Source organism: Pinus tabuliformis, chromosome 1_1 (genome assembly GCF_031772625.1).
Source record: "Pinus tabuliformis cultivar Carrire ecotype Pingquan chromosome 1_1, CPIR1, whole genome shotgun sequence".
Taxonomy (NCBI): Eukaryota; Viridiplantae; Streptophyta; class Pinopsida; order Pinales; family Pinaceae; genus Pinus; species Pinus tabuliformis.
In genome coordinates, this window is record NC_142297.1 from 159,279,756 (window position 1) to 159,306,464 (window position 26,709).

General features: G+C 39.2%; 1 protein-coding gene across 11 annotated transcripts in view; it reads right to left on the reverse strand.

Annotated features, from left to right (window-relative positions):
- The window catches only part of LOC149212079 (MADS-box protein SOC1-like), a 420,374-nt gene that overhangs the window by 134,460 nt on the left and 259,205 nt on the right, over nt 1–26,709 (reverse strand). Inside the window, exon 6 of one of the 11 annotated variants that reach the window (XM_089391698.1) lies at nt 18,409–18,655. The exons of the other annotated variants lie outside the window; for them this stretch is intronic. Within the exon in view, the coding sequence (XP_089247824.1) occupies nt 18,434–18,655 (222 nt within the window). The 3' untranslated portion in view covers nt 18,409–18,433. Of the gene's footprint in view, nt 1–18,408; nt 18,656–26,709 lie in introns of those variants that run through there. 11 annotated transcript variants of the gene reach the window in all.

Below are 26,709 nucleotides of genomic sequence, written 5' to 3' on the forward strand. Positions count from 1 at the left end.
GCTATAACACCTTTGTATCATTGCGATCCTGATCGCCGATCACCAATCGCGCTATCAGTGCATTGCATATCGCATATCACAATGTCCAACAGCCTGAGGTCTGTACATCATCGATGTTGATCGCCGATCCCGCTTTATCGCTATTGCAAGTCGCAACGGCCCTGGGGTTCTTCCCCTTGAATATGCCGATTTCCAATCTGTCGATCCATCGATCATCAATATCGCACATTGCATATCGTATCGGTGGGGTCTATGCCTCTGCTCCTCTGATCGTCGATCATCGCAATCGCTTCATCGCATTGATCGCATATCGCTCTGCCTAGGGTCCCGATATCGGGGGAAGGCCTACCTCTGATGTGATAAGTTAGAGGTTGCAATCGGGGTTCCTTCCACCTTTGCCTTAAGTCCTTCCCTTTGGCACATTTGCGATCTGATTTCTTTAATGAGCCTTTTAGGCCATTTTTATAAGAATTTCACTACTTTTCAAAGGACAATGGCAATCTTCTTTCTGCGATAATTTCTTCATTCGAAATCCATTTTAGCCCATTCAAATTGCATTAGATTTAGATTGAAAAGTTCTATGCAGTGGGACTATTTTCAGGCGCATCCTTTGACTTTCTTTTTTGAGTGAAAAGTCATTGAGGATCATTTTCTGATCAGATATAATGTGACTACTGAAGAAGAGGATGACCTGCGTAATACTACCATCCCTGAGATAGAAGGAGATCGGGATGTTGAAGCATCGAAGGTAGCAAACACAGCTATATCAAAGCCTTTGAAAAACTTGACAAGGAAACATTGGGTCTGAATAAGAGCCCAAGTTCGCGAAGATAGGAGATCATTGGGATGAAGATACGGTTGATAAGGTAGTAGAGTTTTGCACAAGTACCAGGACTTATTTCCCAAGAAGTTTTCATATTTGAAAGGGATTGTCAGAGATTTAGGAATTTTGAAGATTACATTGAAACCAGATGGGAAGCCTATTAAGCAGCGACCTTATCGATTGAATCCAAAGTATAAGGAAAATGTGTGCCTAAAACAGGATAAGATACTGGAAGCTGGCATTATTGAGCCTGTAGAAGAATCCAATGGGGTAAGCCCAATGGTGGTCCAAGAAAAGAAGCAGAAGGGTGAAATCTGCATATGCGTAGATCTACGGAAGCTGAATGATGCTTGTGTGCATGATCCGTTTCTAACACCGTTTACTAACGAAGTATTAGAGAACATTGGCAAATAGGTGGCATACTTGTTTCCTGATGGTTTTTTAGGTTATCATCAAATAAAGATCACGCTGGAGGATCTCAGCAAAAAAACCTTTGCGATGGAGTCGGGTTGCTTGCAATATACAGTTATGCCATTCAGATTGAAGAACCCACCTGTAATATTTTCCCGGGTAGTGATTGTGTCGTTCAAAGAATTTATTCATAAGTCCTTGGAAGTATATTTTGATGACTAGACTATGTTCGAATTGGTAAAGCAACATGTTGTGAGTCTGTGCCTAATGTTGGATGCATGTCGAAGGTATCAGATCATGCTGAACATAAAGAAATGTGTATTTTGTGTTCCTTTTGGGATTTTTCTTAACCATGTTGTCTGTAAGCAGGGATTGATGGTGGACCCTGCAAAGATCACCGTAATTGTGAATTTGGAACCCCTAGGAACGTGAAACAACTGTGCCTGACATTGGGACACATTGGTTACTACAGGGAATTTATTAAGGCGTATGCCCAGATAACCACACCAATGGAGAAATTATTAAAGAAGGATGCGATGTTTTGCTGGGATGAAGATTGTCAGCTCAGCTTGGATTTTTTGAAGGAAAAAATGGTGACAACACCTATTTTGGTGCTTTCGGACTAGAAAAAGTAATTTCATGCACATGTTGATGTTTCATGTATTGCGTTGGTAGCCGTATTAACACAAGCGAGGGAGAGATTGATCATCCAATAGCTTTCACGAGCAAAACGTTATCGAAAGCTAAGATGATCATAATAGAAAACAGCATCAACCCATGGTATTCATCTATCCATGTTATTCATCCACCCATGGAATTTTTCCATGTTATTGTAAGTGACATCCACCCATGGCATTCATTCACCCATGGAATTGACCCGTGGTATTGTGACATCCACCCATGGTATTCATTCACCCATGGAATTGACCCGTGGTATTGTAACTAAGAAAGACTATATGTAACAACTCGCATTTTGTAAAAGGACAGATTGTCTACCACAATGTAGCCTTTATAGTTATCTTTGGTTTTAATAAAAAGTGTCTTTGTGATTTATTTACTGTGTGTTTTGTCATTTTCTTTCTAGCATTGCAATTCTTTAGATCTTGGGTGATCCAGATCTTGGGGAGAGGCCCCCAAGATCTAAAAGATTGAAATGGATCTTGGGGGGAGAGACGCTCAAGATCTAAAAGATTGAAATGGATGAAGAAAAAGAGAGGAGAATGCCCAAAAGAGAGGAGAATACCCAATAAACAAAACCACAAAGAAACTTTTATTTAAAATAGTAATGAAAATAAACCAGCTAGGGCCTCTGAACTGTAAAGGCTACATTGTGGCGGACAATCTGCCCTTTTACAAAATGTGACTTGTTACTTATAGTATTTTTCAGTTACAATACCACAGGTCAATTCCATGGGTGAATGAATACCATGGGTGGATTTTACAATACCACGGGCGGATGCCATTTACAATACCATGAGTAAATTCCATGGGTCAATGAATAATATGGGTGAATGAGTACCATGGGTTGATGCCATTTTCCATTCGAATCATTCCTCCCTCCTTAAGAAGCAATGGTCCCCATTGCGTAAAGTTCCCTCCTGCAAAGCCTTTGTTGAATATGAAGAACCACTGAATATAAGGGTTTTATGTGGTTAACCCAAAACCCTGATAAACGAAGATTCGAGGATAGAGATACCCTGCAATGCTTGTGACCAACTGTGATTCTGACAGTGTGCGGCCTAGCAAATGGACTTCGATGACAAGGATTTTATGTGGTTGACCCATAACCATGATGTTGGTTGTTGATGAAGTAGCAGGTGCCTACATAGCCTGGAGTGGGAGGGCACGTCTCCAAATAACCCAAGCCGAATGTTGCTATGTTGAAACTGATTAATGTGAAGCAGGTGCCTACTAAAGTGGGGTGGGAGGGCACATCTCCAATGGAAACCCACTCCGAATACTGCTCCAAAGTTAAAATGGACATAACTCGGCCAATATAACTCAGAATATTTATTATAACCTGTTTTTAGAAGCAGAAGGATCATTTTGCATCTTCCCATGAGTTGGAAATGTTAGGATATTCCGACACATAGGAAATAGTTAAGTTCAACTCAGTCTAGTATAGAGTTAGGTATAGAGTTAGGTAAAATGTGTTTCTTTACCGTTGTACATTTTGTAACTTACAATCGGACGGTCACGATATGTAGTGATCCGACGGTTCACTCTCTCCTCGGTATTACTGACACTTGATCCGTGGCTTGACACCCGATTGGTCCATGAGTTCTATTTAAAGCGCATGGAGGGTCATTGTTCGGGTAATCCGTGCATGAGAGAAGCTTATGTAAATTTTCATTCTTTGATTAATAAATTGCCTGTAGTAGCCACGTTGGCACAGGTTGTGGACTGTTTCCCTCTTTGAGGGTTTTAACCACGTCAAAAATACTGGTGTATTGATCTGTGATCTGGTTGTGAGCGGTGTCCTTTTGGTGTCCTTTCTGAGGAACTTACCCTGTAAATTCCTACATGGTATCAGAGCTATTTGAGGGCCGCGTCCGTTGGTGATCCAAATCTGAAGCCGGCAGAACTGCATCCGACTGTCGTTTCCTAGATCTGTTGTTTCTGACTGCTTTCGGGCCGAGAGGACTGCTCTGTTGTGTTCGGAGCATCTGTTCCAGTGAGGAACCCCTTTCGTTTCACGCGAAACGGTTTCCGGTAGCCCTAGCTGCGTCATTTTTAAGATCTGGAGGTATAAAGTCTTTATTTGCAGTTTACTGTTATTTTCTCTCTGCTTATTTCGGTTTCGATTTATTTAGCTTTTTTTTAACCGGATCTATACCTTTCATTTCTGCGTATGCTCTTTGCCCTGCGACTCTGTGCGATCTGGGCAAATCAGAAACAAAAAGGAAGGATTTTTCTCATGCGTATGCTCTTTTCCCTGCACCTTAGTGTGATCTCGGAAAATCAGAAACATTGAGAAAAATATTTAGTTTTTCGGCTAAGGCTAACTTTGAGCCGCAAGGTTCATTTTTTAAAATATCTAGTTTTTTCGCTAAAGCTAACTTCGAGCCATAAGGTTCGTTTTCTTTGCATGTTCGTGTTGGGTTTTGTGTTTTGTGTTTTGTGTTTTGTAGGGAAAAAGAGCTTTCTCAAGGCAAGCACGCAAACCAAGCCCCCCCCCCCCTCTCTCTCTCTCTCTCTCTCAAATTTTTTGTATAGATCAATTGGTTCAAAGCTATTTTAAGAGAGTAGAGGTCTTGGGTTCAAGTCTCCATTTTGTGGGGGCGGAATTTTTCATTTCCGCACATTCGCGCACTTTGCCGGCAACTTCAACAATGTTTTTTTCAAAAAGCCATAACTTCTTCATCCGGAAGCCTTTTTCAAAGCCGTTTTTTTTAAAACCGCCTAATTTTTCGAGATCTATCCATTGGAACACTTACTTTCAGCATCTTCATCTTTAGTTTTTTTAAAATGGAAAGTCCATGCCAAGTCATTCTTGACAGCACTAACTACTTCCAATGGATATCCTACATGGAAGATTTACTTAGAAGTAAAGGTCTCTACAGAATAGCCACAGGCCAAGAGAAGAAACCAAAAGATGAAGACAAGGCTGCAAAATGGGAAAATAGACAAGATCAAGCACGTGGTTTGATAGGGATGTCTATTTCTCCTGATCTTAGATTCCATATTGCAGAACTTGATACTCCTCATGAAGCATTGGAAAAAATCACTAAAGTTTTTGGGATTAAAAATGAAATGAGAGCCCATCAACTTGAAAATGAGTTGCTTACATTGGATCCTAATAATTTTTCTTGCATTGAAGATTTCTTGTCCAAATTCAAGACCCTTAGATATCTCTTGGAAGGTGTTAAGGTTAAGAAACAAGATAGTAACCTTATTTATTCCATCCTTACTAAGTTGGGACCAGCCTATTCTGTATTTGTTTCCACTTTCCATTCTACAAGGGAAGCTTTCATTTGTCAAGGAAAAGACTACAAGGCCCCTTCCTTTGACTCTTTTTGTGATTCTTTAATAAGATAACAAGAAAAACTCTTACACCTTGGTCTTCTTAATCTTGGAAACTCTTCCAAGAAAGCGTTAGCCACCCAGCAGCAACCAAATTCAAAGAATCCTAAGAAGTCCTCTCCTAAGAAGAATGGTCCTAAACCAAACAAGGGTCCTAAGCAAACTCAGCCTCAAACTGAAAGATCATTTCAGCAAAATGATAAGACCAATAAAAACAAATGGAATAAGACTGATAGACATTGTAACTTTTGTAATCGAGATGGCCACTTAGAATCTAAATGCTTTAAGAAGATGGAAGTCTTGGAAGCCGCAATCAAGAAACATAACATCCATGTGGAGCATACTTCAACTTCAGCTTCAAGAATGGCACTTTCTGCATGTCTTTGTCAATCATCTCAGTCTGGTTATGCATTAAATGTATCTTCTTCTTCTCATTCTCATGAGTGGCTCATTGATTCTGGAGCCTCTTATCACATGGCCAAAAACCAAGCCATGTTTTCTTCTTTAAATGATTGTAACACAAAAAATATATATGTTGGTGATGATAGATCTCTTAATGTTGTAGGGACTGGAACTGTTCATCTAGACAATGGTTAGTTTAATGATGTATTATGTGTTCCAACCTTATCCTGCAACCTTCTATCTGTATATCAGATCACTCATTCAGGTGAAGGTAAAATTGTTGAATTTTCACCTCATGATGTTGTAAACAAGGATCTGAGAGATCCTAAACAGATTCTAACTACTGGTATTGCTGATGATTCCACAAGGTTGTATAAGTTTCACAACTTTGGATCATCAAATCTTCCCTCAGTATTTGTTGCTCATAATGATGAAGTGAGCAAACTTTGGCATGAGCGATTTGGTCACTTAAACTATCGCTCCCTTCAGCATCTATGTAAAGAAAATATGGTGACAGGGCTTCCTATGGTATCTTGCAGAGATGGTGTTTGTTCTGGATGTGTACTCGGAAAACATCATCGGGACAGTTTTGAAAAACGTGCCTCTTGGCACGCCTCAACCCCTTTACAGCTTGTGCACAGTGATTTATGTGGTCCACTTCTTGTTGCTTCATTCTCCGGTTGCAAGTACTTCTTAACTTTCATTGATGATTTCTCCAGACGCACTTGGGTATACTTCTTAAAACTCAAGAGCGAAGTATTTAACACATTTTTGGCCTTCAAAGCCTTTGTTGAAAAACAATCTGGACATCAAATTCTTAAGCTAAGAACTGATAATGGTGGAGAATATGTTAAAAACACATTCATCAACTTTTGCACCGAAAATGGAATTCAAATGCAACATACTGTTCCATACACTCCACAACAAAATGGTGTAGCTGAAAGGAAAAATCGCACCTTAAAGGAAATGGCTAATTGTATGCTGCAATCTAAAGGACTCGGTCTTAGTTTTTGGGCCGAAGCAATTAATTGTGCAAATTATATAATCAATCGCACTCCTACTAAGGTTCTAAAGAATATCACTCCAGAAGAAGCTTGGAGTTCCATTAAACCAGATGTAAGTCACTTTCGTGTTTTTGGAAGTGAAGCATGGGCCCATATTCCAGATGAAAAGCATAAAGCTTTAGAACCTAAGAGTGAGAAATGTACTTTTGTTGGATATTCTGAAGATGTAAAAGGTTATAGACTTATTCCATTTAAGTCCAAAAATGTTATCATTAGAAGAGATGTAAAATTTGATGAAAATAAATCGGCCTGCGAGCCTAGTCCGACGGATGTGCCACCTCTTCCTATATCTTCTACTTTTGAAAACATTTCTTCTTCAGATGATGAAAGTGAGGATGCTAATCCTCCCCCACCTTCTCAGGATCCTCAACTTCCAAGATGGGTCCGTGCTACTCGGGATGCAGCAGGTGATCTTGTCGGTGATCCTACAGATCAGCGACGTACACGTTCTCAGTTTGAAAGAGCCTCTTCTTTACTGGCTCAAGCTCCAGTAAATCATGATCCTGACACTTTTGCATAAGCTTCAGGCCATCCACATTGGGAAGCAGCTATGAATGAAGAATATCATTCATTGTTGGCAAATGATACATGGGATCTTGTTCCTCTACCAAAGGGACGCAAACTTGTTAGATGTAAATGGGTTTACAGAACCAAGTATGGACGAGATGGGAAAGTTGATAAACATAAAGCTCGTCTTGTTGCTAAGGGATTTTCACAGGTTGAAGGCATTGACTACACTGAAACCTTCTCCCCTGTTGCCAAAATGAACTCTATCCGCCTTGTTCTTTCCCTTGCTGCCTCTTTAAAATGGGAAGTCCATCAGATGGATGTTAAATCTGCCTTCTTGCATGGGGACTTGCATGAAGAAATCTATATGGAACAACCCATTGGCTTCATCCAAACAGACTCCAACCTTGTATGTCGACTTAAGAAATCTCTTTATGGTCTCAAGCAAGCTCCTCGGGCTTGGTATGCCAAAATGGATAGCTTTCTTTTAGAATCTGGCTTTTCTAGGTGTTATTCTGACAATACTGTCTACACCAAGAAAGTGGGCAACTCTCTTATCATCCTTGTTCTTTATGTTGATGATCTTATTCTTACTGGTAGTGATCCCAACCTTATAAACCATGTGAAGTCCAGCCTTAAAAAGAAATTTGAAATGACAGACTTAGGACACTTACACTATTTTCTCGGTCTTCAAGTCTTGCAATCCAAGGAGGGTATTTCCCTTTCCCAGACCAAGTATGCTTGTGATATTCTTCGTCAATTTCACATGGAAGACTGTAAGCCAGCCCCTTCTCCCTTTCAGTCTGGAGTCAAACTTTCAGTCTCTTGTACTTCTCCTGAAGTTGATACTACCTTATACCGTCAACTTGTAGGAAAACTCTTGTATTTAACCCATACTCGTCCTGACCTTTCCTTTGTTGTTGGCCTTGTTGCTCGTTTTATGCAAAACCCCCGTGAAAGTCATTGGAAAGCAGCTAAAAGAATACTTCGTTATGTTCGAGGTACAGTACAGTTTGGGATTCATTACAGTGCCAAAGCAGCTCCTCTATTAGTTGGTTTCACTGATTCTGATTGGGCTGGTGACCCTGATGATCGGAAGTCTACTGCCGGTTATGTCTTCACTCTTGGTTCAGGACCTATTACATGGGCTTGTAAGAAACACGCTGCCATTTCTCTTTCGTCAGCAGAAGCAGAGTATCGTGGTGCCGTGGAAGCTAGTAAGGAAGCCTTGTGGCTTCGTCAGATCCTATCAGAGTTTGGCTTTGAGCAGCAGCATCCAACCACACTTTGGTGTGATAATCAAAGTGCCATTCAGCTATGCAAAGATCCAGTCCAGCATCAGCGCAGCAAACACATTGAACTACACATGCACTTCATCAGAAAGCTCATTCATGACCATGTTCTTGAAGTGCAATATTGTTCAACAGATGATCAGGTTGCAGACATCTTCACAAAGGCTCTCACAGAGGCGAAGTTCACCAAACTTCGATATATGCTTGGAGTTTAGGAAGTTGTCACTAAGGGGGGATAGGCTCTAGTGCCTCCTTCCTTCTCCTATTGTGTCATATTTGTAAATCCTTCAATCCTATCCCAAGTTGTTCTTAAGGGGGGATGTTAGGATATTCCGACACATAGGAAATAGTTAAGTTCAACTTGGTCTAGTATAGAGTTAGGTATAGAGTTAGGTAAAGTGTGTTTCTTTACCGTTGTACATATTGTAACTTACAATCCGACGGTCACGATATGTAGTGATCCGACTGTTCACTCTCTCCTCGGTATTACCGACACTTGATCCGTGGCTTGACACCCGATTGGTCCATGAGTTCTATTTAAAGCGCATGGAGGGTCATTGTTCGGGTAATCCGTTCATGAGAGAAGCTTATGTAAATTTTCATTCTATGATTAATAAATTGTCTGTAGTTGCCACGCTGGCACAGGCCGTAGACTGTTTCCCTCTTTGAGGGTTTTAACCACGTCAAAAATACTGGTGTATTGATCTGTGATCTGGTTGTGAGCGGTGTCCTTTTGGTGTCCTTTCTGAGGAACTTACCCTGTAAATTCCTACAGGAAATCCCTATCTGGACACTCTGAGATCTCAGATTCACGCTGCAATAGTTCAACCGTCACAAAAATTCTGATAAAACAACTGATTTTAAATTAGCGATATCTCCCACATCCGAGCTCCGATTTGACCCTTTTTTTTTTAAATTGGGTGATTTTTCGATAGGAATTCAGATCTAGTATTTGTTTTTGTAAATTTTGTACCAAATGTTTCATATCTGATCTGAAAAGTTGCCGTCCAAAAACAAAATTCCTGCAAAAAAATGAGAAAAGAAAAATTCTTCCTGCTTGACCCAAGAAAGTGCTCTGTGCAGGTTGTAGCACATGCCTGAAGTTTGTTGAATATTGTTGCAAAATTTGACATTGAAATATGCATCAAACACTCATTCCCATGGAATCATAACCTGCTCTGATACCACTGATCCAGATCTTGGGGAGAGGCCCCCAAGATCTAAAAGATTGAAATGGATCTTGGGGGGAGAGACGCTCAAGATCTGAAAGATTGAAACAGATCAAGAAAAAGAGAGGAGAATGCCCAATAAACAAAACCACAAAGAAACTTTTATTTAAAATAGTAATGAAAATAAACCAGCTAGGGCCTCTGAACTGTAGAGGCTACATTGTGGCGGACAATCTGTCCTTTTACAAAATGTGACTTGTTACTTATAGTATTTTTCAGTTACAATACCACGGTTCAATTCCATTGGTGAATGAATACCATGGGTGGATTTTACAATACCACGGCCAGATGCCATTTACAATACCATGGGTAAATTCCATGGGTCGATGAATAATATGGGTGAATGAGTACCATGGGTTGATGCCATTTTCCATTCGGATCATTGGGGGCCTCCTCCAAAAGATCCATTTCAATCTTTTAGATCTTGGGGGCCTCCCCCCAAGGTCTAGATCAACTTCTCATGGTTATGGGTCATCCACAAACCCACACTTCATTGAAGTCCATTTTCTAGGCCACACATTGTTAGTATTGCAGTTGGTCACAAGCATTACAGGGTATCTCTATCCTCAGATCTTCGTTCATCATGTTTATGGGTCATCTATAAACCCACACTTCATCAAATTCCATTTGCTAGGCCGCACACTATCAGTATCATAGTTGGTCACAAGCATTACAAGGTATCTCTATCCTCATATATTTGTTCATCATGGTTATGGGTTAACCACATAAAACCCTTCTCTTCAATGGCTCTTCATATTCAGCAAAGGCTTCGCAGGAGGGAACTTCATCCATTGGGAACCATTGCTTCTTAAGGAGGGAAGAATGATCCAAGTAGAAAATGGCACAACCCATGGTATTCATCCACCCATGTTTTTCATCCACCCATGGAATTTATCCATCGTATTGTAAGTGACATCCACCCATGGTATTCATTCACCCATGGAATTAACCCGTGGTTTTGTGACATCCATCCATAGTATTCATTCGCCCATGGAATTAACCCATGGTATCATAACTTAAAAAGACTATAAGTAACAAGTGGCATTTTGTAAAAGGACAGATTGTTTGCCACAATGTAGCCTTTATAATTATTTTCGGTTTTAATATTCATTCACCCATGGAATTAACCCGTGGTTTTGTGACATCCATCCATAGTATTCATTCGCCCATGGAATTAACCCATGGTATCATAACTTAAAAAGACTATAAGTAACAAGTCGCATTTTGTAAAAGGACAGATTGTCTGCCGCAATGTAGCCTTTATAGTTATTTTCGGTTTTAATAAAAAGTTTCTTTGTGATAAATTTACTGTGTGTTTTGTCATTTTCTTTCTAGCATTGCAATTCTTCAGATCTTAGGGGCCTCCCCCATAAGATCCATTTCAATCTTTTAGATCTTGGGAGCTTCCCCCCATGATCCAGATCATAAGAAGAAATACTCCACCATAGAGGGGGAAGGGCTTGTGATGATCTACGCGCTGCAAAAATTCAAACATTATTTGCTGGTCGGACACTTCAAGATGTATACGGATCACTCCGCACTAAAGTACGTCATTAATAAGACTGTGTTGGGGGGGTAGATATGCCGATGGTTGCTGTTGTTTGAAGAATATGACTTCAAGGTTATTGTGAAGCCTGGAAGGTTGAATGCTGGCCCAGACCATCTATCTAGAATTGAAACAAGGGAGGAACCCAGTAGTTTGGAGGAAGGACTGCCATACATGCAGCTCTTTGCGGTGTGCATCGCAGACGATCATTTTTCCAATATTATTCAGTTCTTAACAACAGGAATAACTCCTGAAGGTTATTCCACTCAATAAAAGAAGGAGTTAGTAATTCACGCTGCAGACTTTTCGGTAATTGCAAGTCATTTGTATAATATGGGGGCGAATTAGATCTTGTGTAGGTATGTTCCAGAGTTTGAACACACTAGTATCCTAGCTGCAGCTCATGGAGGCGTGGTAAGAAGCCACTATGCAGGGAAAGCGACCACGTAGAAGATTTTACGCACTAGATTATGGTGGCCTACATTACACAAGGATTCTAAGGCATACTGCAAGGCATGCAATGCTTTCCAAAGGACAAGGAAGTCTTCGCGAAGGGATGAATTTCCTTTAAATCCCAAAGTTTCATTGCAGGTATTTGAGAAATGGGCCACTAATTTTATGGTTCATGTTGTTCCTTAAGAAACCAATTTCCTCACTGTAGGAAAATTTTGCTTAAGACATTAATAAATACCACTTATTGTCGCTTATAGTTTTTTGTGTTCTTAAATGAAGGACCTGAAAAACTTGGTCTTTAATTGTTATCACATGTATGACCAGAACATCTCAAAATGCCATTTTTTGCTAGATATAAATAATGAGTGAAGAAAGTTTGAAAGGGAAGTTAAAGATAATATGCTGATCTTTCATAGAAACTACTATCTATAACTCAGAAGAATTATGATAAAGAGAACTAAGTCATAGACAATATGTTGATCTTTCATAGAAACTATTATCATGAATACAATAGCCTAGTCTCCAAGTTCTCCAAAATTCGAACCACCCACCTTTCTCTGTAAATTTTCTTCCTTTTATACATTTGTGAAATAGTTGCCAGTAAACTGTCAAACTATTAAACTGTTTCCCTAATTATCTGAATTATAAACTATTGAAGAATTTTAAGAGGTTTAAAGCTACCTCAAAGAACATAAAATAACAGAAAATTGAATTTAGAAGAAGACAATAATGGTGGACTCGCTCTGCTAATCCGCTATTGAATTTATCTGTAAATGCCTTAATCTGCTTTAATCATAATGCACTATGTTAGACTTGTATAATCCTAGGCTTACGCATGTGTCAGATACATTTTAACTAACCAAAACATGAAAAAAACCCAACCGAATGCCTTTTCCTTTAAAATTAGTTTTAACACTAATTTTCTGTTTACACAGCAAAATTGATGCAAAACACATAAAGTGGAACTGAACAGCAATTAATCTGATTTAATAAACCTACCGGATCCGCTTGATCAACGCTACATTGACCTCCCATTATAAATCACAATCGGTGCTCTTAAATAGTGTATCAGCCCAAATCTTAAGACCTCTGCGATATGGAAGACCTGACGATAGTATAAAACATAGCACATAAAATATCGGGTCTGACCATCGCAATCGCAATCGACGCTTTTCCAACATACCTGCATAAAGACGGACTCGACGGACTTTAAAATACAGTGCATATATTTCAGGTCCGGCCCGCAATCGCAAATCACAATCATCTTAGTCTTATACATAAGTATTAAGCGTTATGCGATATTGTGGACCCGACGGGGCTTGTAATATAGCATATATACATTTTGGGTCCACCTATCGCAAATTGCAATTGATGGAACCCAAACTATATGTGAATAAAACTCTCTGTTATACTGCGATCCGACTGAAACATTAAAATATAACATATATTTTTGAGGTCCGGTGTTAACACTTTAACGCTTCTTTTCTTTGTAAATTCAATGTATTTATCCTTTGCGATAAATATATACGAATACATCCATATAACCATTGACTTCAACCTAGGCTATATCGAGGCCGATTCTTCTATTTTAGTTGTTCCTTTACAAGGAAAACACACCCGATATACCATTATTACTCCTTTCTTTTGCTTTTATCTCTTTTTTTGAAGTATTTTGAAGAGACTCTTGAATGAAAAATGGATGTTATAAAAAATAAAAAATGCATGTTACAACAGATCCCATACAACCACCAGGAAAGAAGATGGGTGCACAATATATTATTAGTGCAACAGAGTATTTAACCAGATGAGCAGAAGTGTAGCTAGTAAGGGATTGTATAGTGGCCACTGCTACGAAATTTTTGTTTCAATATGTCTTAACACGGTTTGGATGCCCAAAGATTTTGATGAGTGATAGGGGTATCATTTTTTGAATGAAACGATCATCGTGATGTTGGAATAATTTAAAGTATATCATCAGAAGAGCACGCCTTATCACCGACAGACCTACGTTACACAAGGATTCTAAGGCATACTGCAAGGCGTGCAATTCTTGCCAAAGGATAGGGAAGTCTTCGTGAAGGGATGAATTTCCTTTAAATCCCAAAGTTTCATTGTAGGTATTTGAGAAATGGTCCATTGATTTTATAGGTCCCATACAACCACCAGGAAAGAAGACGGGCACACAGTATAGTATTAGTGCAATAGAGTGTTTAACTAGATGGGCGGAAGCGTAGCTAGTAAGGGATTGTATAGTGGCCACTACTGCAAAAATTTTGTTTGAATATGTCTTAACACAGTTTGGATGCCCAAAGGTTTGAGTAATAGAGGTATGCATTTTTTGAATGAAACAAACATCTCGATGTTGGAATAGTTTCAGGTATATCATCAAAAGAGCATGCATTATCACCCACAAGCGAATGGCACAGTCGAAGCTTTTAATAAAATTTTGGAGCACACATTGACAAAGGTATACAATGTGCAAAGGAATGACTAGGACATGCGCATACCTATTGTATTATGGGCTTATAGGACAATGTTATGAAACTAGCTCACAAAAAGATAGGAAGAAAAGATAAACACCTTAGAATTCAGCCTCTTCGAGGGGCAACCTCCTTTACATTACACAAATGAACAATTATTGGATGATTCAAATGACAAAACCTCCTTTCTATATATAGGAGTCTAAGGGGTCACGACTCACAATATAACCAAAGTCGACCTAACAATAATAATATCGAAGCACAAAGTTAACAATAGTGGGATTCTATGGGGCACAATAATAACAATATGGGAACAATAGGGAAACAATAATAACAATAAGGGATACAACAACAATAGTAATGGGGGAATCACTAGTATTATAGGGACCTAACATGCCCCTCTCCTTCAAAAAAGTGTTGTCCTCAATGCTTGAGTAGTTCCGGATGCTTCTGTATAAAATTCTCATCCTCCCATGTGGACTCTTCAACGGGTAAGTTCTTCCACTTAATGAGATACTCTGAAATTGATCGATTTCGTAGCTGTTGAGTTCTTGTTTCATTGTATGCTTTAGGTTCCAATATGATTTTTCCTTCCTCATCAAGTTTTCACAATATTGTCTGAACTAGAAGCTTGTCACCTATAACCTTCTTTAAGCATGAAACATGGAAAACTGGGTGCACTCAGGAAGTTGCAAGAAGCTCCAATTTGTATGCCGTAATACCTATCTTTTGCGACACCGTATATGGACCATAATACTTTGGTGATAATGTATTATCATTCTTAGCTTGCTTGAGGGACATTTTTTTATATGGTTGTAGCCGTAGAAATACCCAATTACCTACATCAAAACTTCTTTCACTGCGATGTCGATCTGCCTGTTGTTTCATTCTATTCTGCACCAACGTGAGGTTATCCTTTAAGAGTTGGAGAACTTGTTGTTGATGCTTGATGTGATCTTCCACTACTTGAAGCTTAGAATTTACTCTTAAATATGATGTTATGGATGGTAGATGATATCCATAAAGTGCCATACATGGGGTCATTTTTGATGCAGTATGGAAGGAATTGTTATACCACCATTCAGCCAGACGCAACCATTTAACCGATTGTGTCCGTTTACCAGATACAAAGCAACGAAGACATCCTTCCAAACATTTGTTTACTATAGCAGTTTGCCCATCAGATTGAGGATGATAAGATGAGCTATGAGCTAATTGAGTACCAAGACAAGAAAATGACTATGTCAAAATATTTCCAGTGAAAATGGGATCTCTCTCGCTTACAATAATCTTTGGGTTTCCAAGTATCTTTTGAATTGTTTCCATAAATGTAGTAGAAACTATACTCTCTTTAAATGGATGAGATAATGCACAAAAGTGTGCATACTTAGTAAGTCTGTCAACTACCACCATGATAACACTCTTTTCCTCAGACTTGGGTAAACCTATGATAAAATCCATTGAAACCTCCTCTCAACGTTGGCTTGAAATGGATACAGGTTGTAATAGCCTTGGGGTCTTAATTGTTTCAAATTTATTTTGGTTGCAAACCAAACATTGCGCCACAAACTTTTGAATATCCGATTTAAGACCATCCCAAAAAACATCCTTCTTAACCCTGTGGCAGGTTTTTAGAAATCCTGAGTGCCCTCCTAAGGGAGAGGTGTGCAATTCCCTAGGAATATTTTGCTTGAGTTGGGAATTCTTACATAGGTACAATCGATCCTTGTACCATAACGAATCATTTTTCCAACTAAATGTAGAAGATGTACTGGTATCTTGTTGTATCTTTTTAATGAGTTCCCACACTTCCTCGTCATTCTTCCATTCATCCCTTGCTTCAATTATCTAATCTAGTTGGATAATACAAATGGCGCAAAGAAATGCTTCCACATCCTCATCCTTTCTCGAGAGTGCATCTGCCACAACATTTTGCTTCGCTTTTTGTAGATTATTTCAAAGTCATAACCCAACATCTTTGTGACCCATTTTTGCTGCTCTTCTAAAGATAATATTTGTCCTAAAAAGTATTTAAGACTATCATGATCTGTTTTTACCTTGAAGTGTCTTCCAATTAGGTAGGGTCACCATTTATTAAGTGCATGTAGTATTGCCAACATTTCCTTTTTATAAATAGCTTTGTGTAAATACATTTCCTTTGATTGGACGACTTTCGAAAGCAATGGGTCTTTCTTCTTGCATTAAAACAACACCAATTCCATTTCCTGAGGCATCACATTCCACAACAAAGGTTTTTTTGAAGTCCAGTGTAGCTAAGACTAGTGTTTGGCACATTACCTTTTTAAGATGTTGAAAGGCCTTCATTGCTTCTGGAGTCCATGAAAATGAATCTTTCTTCAATAATGTTGTTAGAGGTGTTGCTATTCTCCCATAATCCTTAACAAACTTACGATAATACCCTGTCAATCTAAGAAATCCTCGTATATGATTTATGGATGTGGGGATTTTCCATTCCTTAATGGTTTCAATTTTGCTAGGGTCTACCTTAACACCTTCATGGGATACAATATGACCCAGATATTCCACCTCTTGTACTCCAAAGAAACATTTGGAGATTTTTGCATATAATCGTTTCTCCTCCAATAGTTTGAGCACCATGTCAATCTTGATTAGACTTGCGGGGTTACTGCAGGAAGAAATTTCAAATCTTGGAGATCCAAAAATTACAGAGATACATCAGATACAATATTGAGCTCCTACAAAGTGAAAAAATGTATGTATTTTCTTTTTTAATTTTTGCATAAGCTTGGTTTGAAAAATTAGTTTGAAAGAATTCAAAGGGCATAGTGAAGCATTATCGGTAATTGATGCCCTGAAGAAAAAAAATGGAAACACATAGTAAGCAACCTGAAAGCTCTAGCATGACTCATGAAGAAGAGGAAGAAATGTAACATGATATATCAAAATTACGAGACCAAGTGCAACAAATTTCACTCACACAAAAAGTAACAGAAGCTAAGATGGATGGTTTAAAGAAAGATGTAGAGGTTAAGATGTATGGTGTGGAAGCTAAGATGGATGGTTTAAATAAAGGCGTAGAAGCTAAGATGAAAGACGTAGAAGCTAAGATGAATGACGTTGAACCTAAGATGGATGGTGTGGAAGCTAAGATGGATGATTTAAGGAAAGGCATGGAAGATTTGAAGACAGATTTGACAAAGTTTCCACAAGAAATTCTTACTAATGGCGAAAGGGTAGTAAAGAGAACTCATGATGAGAATAGTCACAACAATTCACCCCAGAAGGCTTACCACACCAAAGTTCATATGGAGTTTGATCACTATTTGCCCGAACTTTAGCTTTGTTGAGAATAGTCACAAGAATTCACCCCAGAAGGTGGGAGGAGTTCTAGATTCATCAAGCATAGCTCAAGCCATTTGTTGAACTGTTATGTTCATTCTTTCCACTACGCCATTTTGTTGAGTAGATCTGGCAATAGAGAATTTCCTTTTGATTCCATGTTGTTCACAAAAACAAAAGAATTCATCTTATGTGAATTCCCCCCCCTCGATCAGATCTAAGACATTTTATTTTTTGATCTAATTCATTTTCAACTAAAGCTTTGAAGGATTTAAACTTTTCAAATGCTTCATCGGTATGATTTTGTAGACCTATCCAACACATTCTAGAAAAATAATTAATGAATAAAATAAAGTATTCTTCTCCACAAGGTGACCTTTTCCATGTTGGTCCACACAAATCAGTATGGATGAGTTCAAGAGGTTTACTTGCTAATCCTTCCTTTTCACTTAAATGAACTATGATTAGCTTACCGACTTGACATGGTTTGCATATGGTATTTTCTGGGATGCTGATATCTGAAAGATCACAGAACACCTTGAGCTTGCTTTCTTTTCTTATTTGAGAAAAACTTGGATGTCCCAATCTTCTGTGCCATAACCAGTTTTCATTTGTTTTGCTTAGATAGCATTGATTTTGTCCTCCTTTGAGTATGTATAATTTTTTTGGAGTTCTTGTACCTTTGACTACGATCTTTCATGTACCAAGCTCATGAACCACACATCGGTTTGATCGAAACACAACCTCATATCCTTGATCACACATTTGACTAACACTCAACAAGTTATGTTTTAAACCATCAACATACATGACATTTCTAGCTTCAACTTTTTCTTTCAAATAAACAGAACCTTTACCTTTAATGACGGCTGGTGTGTCATTTCAAAACGAGACATTCTTTTCTTTTTCGAAAGCATTATATGAATGAAGTTTCTCTTTATCACCTATCATGTGTTTGGAGCATTCGTTGTCAATGTACCACTGATTCTCTTGTCTTGCTGCAAATAGAGCTATGCCACATCTTTCTGATTGGAATTCCTTCTTTCTCCATACCTTGGAATTTGATGATGTTTTCTCCTTTGAAGTGTTGGCCGAAATTTGCTCCTGCATTCAGATTCTTCATTACCAAAGTTATTAAAAAATGAACATTCAATTTCATCTTCAAGAGGAGAAAAGTTATCATAGGAACATTTCTCGATTACTGTTACGCTCCTTTGATTTTGTGTTTCTCTAGTCATGATAGTTTTGTAAGCAACACATTGAGCAGCGTTATGCCCAAAGTTATGGCATGAAAAACATTGTCCATTAAAGAAGTTTCTATTATCACAAAATCTTTTGGCATTGTTTACCTATTGGTTAATGCTTCTATTGATGTTCATCTTTGGAGTAAATTGAGCACGCTTTCACTAATGAGTACTTTTAGGCTTTTGCTAACGATTGACACACTATTCACTGGTCTTTGTTGCATCAAGATAGCTTCTGGTGGAGGCTAGCGACTTTTTTGATTGGGATGATTCTTCAGTATATCCAAGACCTTTCTTTACAAGAGGGGAATGGTGAACTTTGATGATTTCATTTAAAGTTTCTAATCGTTTAAAAAATCTAAGATTAAGAGATTTTGTCTTCTCAAATTATTTTCTTAGACCCACAACTTCACATTCTAGTTTTTTATTGTGCTTTTCTCTTTCAGTGAGTTGATGTGTCAACGTGTCTATGATCATATTCTTTTCTTCCAAACAAATTTTGAGTTTTACGATTTCTTCAAGAAAGTCTTCCTCTTTTAAGGCATCCAAAAAAACATCATTGTCATAAGCCATGAGTAGTTTATAGGCTTTTCCTGATGAGTACTTTTAGGCTTTTGCTGGCGATTGACATACTATTCACTGGTCTTTGTTGCATCAAGATAGCTTCTGGTGGAGGCTGGCGACTTTTGTGATTGGGATGATTCTTTAGTATATCCAAGACCTATCTTTACAAGAGGGGAACGCTAAACTTTGATGATTTCATTTAAATCTTCTGATCGTTTAGCAAATCTAAGATTAAGAGATTTTGTCTTCTCAAGTTCTTTTCTTGGACCCACAACTTCACGTTCTATTTTTTCATTGTGATTTTCTCTTTCAGTGAGTTGATGAGTCAACGTGTCTATGATCATATTCTTTTCTTCCAAACAGATTTTGAGTTTTGTGATTTCTTCATGAAAGTCTTCCTCTTCTAAGGCAGTTTGACTGCATTTTCAGGGTTGTTCAAGGGTTAGCTCACCAGAAATTGACCAAACATATTGGAGGCAAATTTCCACTCGTTTGACCAAGTTTGACTTTGTTGATCTAGGGTTTGCTGCTGCTGATATAAAATTACAAAATTCTACTTTTGTACTATTTCTCTCTGTTGAACTATTGAAGATAAAAGAAGATTTGGTCAAAGGGTTTCCCTGCATTGGGGTTTGTCCCTGGCTAGCCACCACATCTTGTGTCTCTTATCTTGGCTTGTTTTCTATTGATCATTTAATGTTCTATCTACACTTTACTTTATGTATATGTGATTTTTAATCTGTGGCTAATAAGAAGAAAAATAAGTAAATTGCTCTAACCATAGAACATACCATAAATTAACATGGTATTGGAGTTGAGGTGAAGACAAAGCCCAAGTAAGAGCAAGAGCAAGAGAAATCACCGAAAATAAGGTTGGCAAGGCTATCTTAAAGAAATCATGGGGTCCTCAACACACTTCCCTGCTGAAGACAAACTCCGTGAGAAGTTTGACTATTACGGATGGAAGATGTCTCTTGATCTAACATTAGAAGAGCAGGAAGTGTTGGACCATGTGAGAGGCAAAATTGTTGAGCCTCCATCAAATGCATCCACTACTGCTAGGAACAAATGGACCAAGGGAGAAGTCAAATCAAGGAAGATCATCCAAGACTCTATCGACAAGCCCCTGGTGGCCTATGTTTCCAGGCTAACCACCTCCAAGGAAATCTAGAATAGACTGGTGAGTTTATTTAAAGTTAACGATGCAAATCAAGTTTTGTTCCTTAGAAATAAGATGAAGGAAATTAAGAAGGGAAAAGATGACAGTATGCAAGCATATTTCTTAAGGATCACCGAGATCAAGAAAGATCTCCTATATATTGGGGAAGTAATTCTTGACAAAGAAATGACACTCACAGCTCTTGGAGGATTTCCACCTGAGTGGCATATATTCAAGACTACTCTCTCAACAATAACGTGATTCCTAGATTTGAGGAATTGATGGCTAGATGCATTCAAGAATAAATAAGGATGGAGGAGCAAGAAATGCCTATACTTAAAGGCCATCCCTCTGCTTTTTCTGCTCATGCTAAAAGAAGAAAAAATTCCAGTGCTAAATTCAAAGGAAAAGCTGGACCGAAGGGTGGAAGAAAAGGACAATGTTGTAATTGCAATAAAATGGGCCACTATACAAGGGAGTGCCCTGATAAAAGGGACTCACACCGGGACGATGATCAAAATCACTCTCAAGGAAATCAAAGGAATGGTAGGTCAAATGGCAGAGGTAAAAGAAATTCCAAAAATCAAACAAGAGGACAACCCTTCAAGAAGGCAAGAAACTCCAGGTATGAATCTAACACTGTTAACAATAAGCAATATGAATATTATCTACCAGTTTCTCTCTTCCCCCAGACTCACTGGGAAATTGTCTTATTGATAGAGATGCCTCAAGGCACTTCACTGGTTACAAAGAAGCTCTCTCTAATCTGTTAGAGAAGGAGACCAACCTGGAAATTGTTCTTGGGAACAATTCAAAATATCCTGTGAAAGGCATAGGGAATGTCACTCTTCAATTGACTCAAGGAAATACAATCCATTTACAAGATGTATTGTATGTACCTGATCTAAAAAAGAACCTGGTGTCCATTTCGGCAATGGAAGACAAAGGCTACAAGGTGGGCCTTTAGCAATAGCAAGGTACGTGTATGGAAAATAAACTTTAGAGATGCTTTCACTCTTGGGTTTTGAGTTGATTCATTATATCAGGTCAGAGGAAGTCCGCTCGGTGTCATGTCTTGTGACACATCCCTTCAGTCCATACTATGGCATCGGAGGTTTGCTCACCTTCACTATAAAGCTCTACCCAATGTGAGAAAAATGGTAACTGGGATGCCAAAATTCATATTAGAGCAAGAAGGTGTATGTCCAGGATGTGCCAAAGGAAAGCTCAAAAGGGGACCATTCCCCTCAAGCCAAAGCAAGACCTCCGATATATTGCAGTCGGTACACTTTGACATATCTAGTATGATGCAGGTGAACTCCTTGGGAGGATATTTATATTACCCCACTTCTACAGATGATTATTCTCGCAAGACTTGAATATACTTCTTGAAAAAGAAGGACGAAGTGTTCCCCTGGTTTCGACACTACAAAGCCTTGATCAAGAATTAGACCAAAAAGAAGATCAAGACCTTAAGGACTCATAATGGGAGTGAATATGAATCCAATGAGTTTCATGACTTTTGCAATAAGGCTGGCATTAAGAGAGAGACTACTACACCATATACTCCTGAACATAATGGTGTGGCGGAAAGGAAGAATCATACAATTGTGGAAGTTGTCCGTGCTATGCTCCATGATCAAAGACTTCTGAAGTTTCTATGGGCCAAAGCTGCAAATACCGCCGTATATGTACAAAACTGATGCCCTCATCAGGCTCCAAGACTCCTGAAGAGATGTTCACTAGTAAGAAGCCTGATGTATCTCATTTTAGAATTTTTGGAAGCCTTGTATATTTTCATGTGTCGAGGGAGAAAAGGAATAAATTGGGTGCATCTGGAAAGAAGTGAATCTTCGGGGGCATAGCGAAAATACTAAGGGCTATAGAATCTATGTGGTTGGTCAAAGGGAAGTCGAGATTAGTCATGATGTCAACTTTGATGAAGATATGGCTCTTAGTAAAGTAGATAATCTTCCTACTTTAAGGGGATCTAAAGAAGCTGACAACGGAGAACGGAAGGAAAAGGAAGATGAGACGATGCCCGATGTGGAAGAACCTATGGATCTTATTGATCCTCCTCCGTGAGAGCCTTCCTCTTCTAGGAAGAGACCTTCATGGCTTAAGGGGAGACTTGATGATGCTGGAGGACACATTGCACCCAGAGCAACCTTCCGTGAAAGTAAGAAGCCGAACAGGTATCAAGGATACCTGACCATCATGATCAAGATCATCCAAAATGAGCCTTCATCATTCACAGATGTTGTCAAGCATCAAGTGTGGAAGGATGCTATGACCAAGGAATATGAGTCCATCATGAAAAACAATGTCTGGGATGTGGTCCCCAGACCCCAGGGCAAAGCAGTTGTCACTTCAAAATGGCTTTACAAAATAAATCATGTAGTTGATGGAAGTGCGGAAGAGTATAAGCCTCGTGTTGTCACTCATGGCTTCTCCCAGAAGGAAGGTATAGACTATGATGAGATATTTTCACCTGTTGCCCAATATACCACCATCCGCTCGATCATAGCCCTTGCTGCTTCACAAGGATGGAACCTACATCAAATGGATGTCAAGATTGCATTCTTACATGATTCAATCAAGGAGGAGGTCTATGTGGAGCAACCTGAAATATTTGAGATTTATGATCGAGAATCTCGTGTGCAGGTTGAAAAATACCCTCTATGGGCTAAAGCAAGCACCCTGAGTATGGTATGATAGGATCAATAGCTACTTGATGAAACTGGGATTCATTAGGAGTGAATCCAACCCTAACCTTCACTTTAAGGTTGTAGATGAAAAGCCTCTCATATTGGTGCTATATGTTGACAACCTCTTTTTAACAGGTGCAAACCCTCTCATTCACAAATGTAAGAGGGAGTTGGTTTCTGAGTTCGAGATGAAAGACCTAGGAGTTATGCATTATTTCCTAGGACTAGAAGTATGGCATAAACTAGGGGAGATTTTCCTATCTCAAGGGAAATACGTGGTGAAAATATTGGAGAGATACGGCATGGTGGACTGGAAGTCCGTAACTACCCCAATGGAGCTTGACTTCAAGAAGTTAAGCAGTAGTGCTGCCAGACCTATTTTACGAAAAGCTACCGAGTATCATCAACTCGTCGGAGCATTGATGTTCTTGGTGAACTCCCGTCCAGATATATGCTTTGCAGTCAACATATGGTTGAGCCTCACCACTCACATTGGATTGGTGCCAAGAATTTGTTGAGATATCTTTGTGGCACGATCACACATGGGTTGAGATACACTGCCAGAGATGTGAGACTACTTGGATATACCGATGCTGACTAGGCAGGAAGTGTGGTGGATCGAAAGAGCACTTCATGGTGTTGTTTCTCTTTGGGATCTGCCTCGATATTCTGGATGAGCAGGAAGCAGAAGCCGGTGGCCTTGAGCACTGCCGAGGCAATCTAGTTGCGAAAACTCTTCAGTGAGTTGTTTGGATTTACATTGGATACCACCGTGATCCTCTGTGATAACCAGAGCAAGATTCGTTTATCAAAGAATCTCGTATTCGATGATCACTCCAAGCATATCGATATCATGTACCACTATATTCGAGATATGGTGCAGTGAGGAGAAATAAGGCTCCAACATATCGGTACAGATGAACAGGTCACCGACATTTTGACAAAGCCCCTCGGAAAGGTCAAATTCTTGACTTTCCAAGAACAACCTGGTTTCGTTTAGAGACCCTCTTATGAGGGTCAGGTATGATGTATTGAGCTCTGGGAGCTCCAGGTAGGCGCGGGGTACTTCTTGGAGTGACATGCGACCACAGGGTGATTCACCATCCCCTGGTGGTGCACTATGTATAGGGGAAAGGTTCAACCTTCCTCTATGACACCCCGTGATGACTGTGGAATACGATGATTAGTTCTCCTATGGGATAGAATGATTAGTTCTCCGTGGTGACTGTGGAACGGGATGATTAGTTCTCTTGTGGGCCAGGATCATTAGTTCTCCGTGGTGACTACGGAATAGGATGGTTAGTTCTCATGTGGGCCAGGATGATTAGTTCTCCGTGGCGACTATGGAACAAGATGATTAGTTCTCCTGTGAGCCAGGATGATTAGTTCTTCGTAGTATCTATTGGACAGGATTATTCATTCTCCTGTGAATAGGCTGATTAGTTCTCCTGTCAAGGCATCCTACCCATGCAGTCTAGGACGCATGGGAAGTACCTTTCATCTGATCAATGAGCAGGGAAATGAGCTTAGGGACCATAGTAGTACTATCGATGGACGCATCATTGTATCTACCGTACTCCCTATGCTAGGATGACCTCCATTGATCTGGGATCAATTATACTAATCTGGGATCAGTCAGAGTGTTATGACACACTTTGAGACTGGCTTCGGGTCAATGGAGGATTGTACGATACATCCTCAATCATTTCTTCTTCTTCATAGTTCGCGCAGAGCAGAGCAGGACTAGCTGTGCAGGGCAGTGCATTTGATCACTGGGATAGTAGTGACGATCAAACGGATTGTAGATGGAGTTCTCCCTAGTTGAGAGGGAGTGTTAAAATTGGCAACTAGGATGAAACTCCATGTGGGTCACCTTATTTATGGCTGTTGAAAATTTTCCTACATTCCTCTCATCTAGAGGTGTAGGATTGATCTAAAGATCATCCGATTCCTACAAGTATTTATGGAGATATGAATTTATTTCTAATTACCTGACAAAATTGTCAAGATCGGCCAGCAGCTAAGCGTGTGGCACTCATGCCCAGCACTTCATATTAATAGAAGAGAGGTTGAGTCATTTGCAACTCATCTCATCACTCATCTTCTCTCTCTCCTACACATCAAAGCAGCCTCTCTCTCTCTCTCACATGTGTGGCTGGAACAGAAGACGCAGTAGGGCAAGGAAGATGCAAGAAGAAGGACACAAGGGCTGCATGTCATCTCTTTGACTAGTGTTGACTATCTAGGAGTGCGGATTTGGTGCGACTGCCTCTCCTAGGCAAGCCATAGATTTTGGCATGAAAAACGAGGTGATCAGACCTCTAGTTTGACCGGTGTTGACTGCCCTAGTTTGGGGCAACAAGTTGCATTCAGTGAACTGTAGTTTGACTACATGTTCAAGGTTGTTCAAGGTTGTTCAAGGGTTGTTTCTTCAGGTTGTTCGAGGGTTAGCTGACCAGAAATTGACCAAACATATTAGAGGTCAATTTCCACTCGATTGACCAAGTTTGAATTTGTTGATCTAGGGTTTGCTGTTGCTGATATAAAATTATAGAATTCTGCTTTTGTACTATTTCCCTCTGCTGAACTATTGAAGATAAAAGAAGATTTGATCAAAGGGTTTCCCTGCATTGGGGTTTGTCCCTCGCTAGCGGCCACATCTTGTGTTTCTTGTCTTGGCTTCTTTTCTGTTGATCATTTAATGTTCTATCTACACTTTACTTTATGTATATGTGATTGCTAATCTATGGCTAATAAGAAGAAAAATAAGTAAACTGCTCTAAGCATAGAACATACCATAAATTAACAAGAGGGGAACGCTGAACTTTGATGATTTCATTTAATGTTTCTGATCGTTTAGCAAATCTAAGATTAAGGGATTTTCTCTTCTCAAGTTCTTTTCTTAGACCCACAACTTCACATTCTAGTTTTTCATTGTGCTTTTCTCTTTTAGTGAGTTGATGTGTCAACATGTCTATGATCATATTCTCTTCTTCCAAACAGATTTTGAGTTTTCCAATTTGTTCAAGAAAGTCGTCCTCTTCTAAGGCATCCGAAAAATCATCATTGTCATAAGCCATGAGTATTTTATAATCATGTTCAGTTTCATCTTCATCACTATTAGACAATCCATCACTATCTTCATGGTTATAGAAACTTCTTCTATTGGTAACATTTTTGCTATTGCCTTTTGCATATTCCTTTCCATTTTCATATTTATCTTTATGAGGACATTTGGCAACATAATGGCCAACTCTACCACAAGCAAAGCATTTGAATGGTAGATTACCTCTAAATCTTTTGGAACCCCGTTGAAGCTTCTTAACAAAGTTTACCTTATATTCCTCTTCTAAAACATATCCTGATTCATTGTATTCTTCCTTTCCTTTTCCCTTTGTTGAAGCTTTGAAAGCGGCTTCTTTCATATCTGGTGGACCTCCTTTCCTCATTTCAAAGGCAATTATAATTCCATGAAGTTGAACC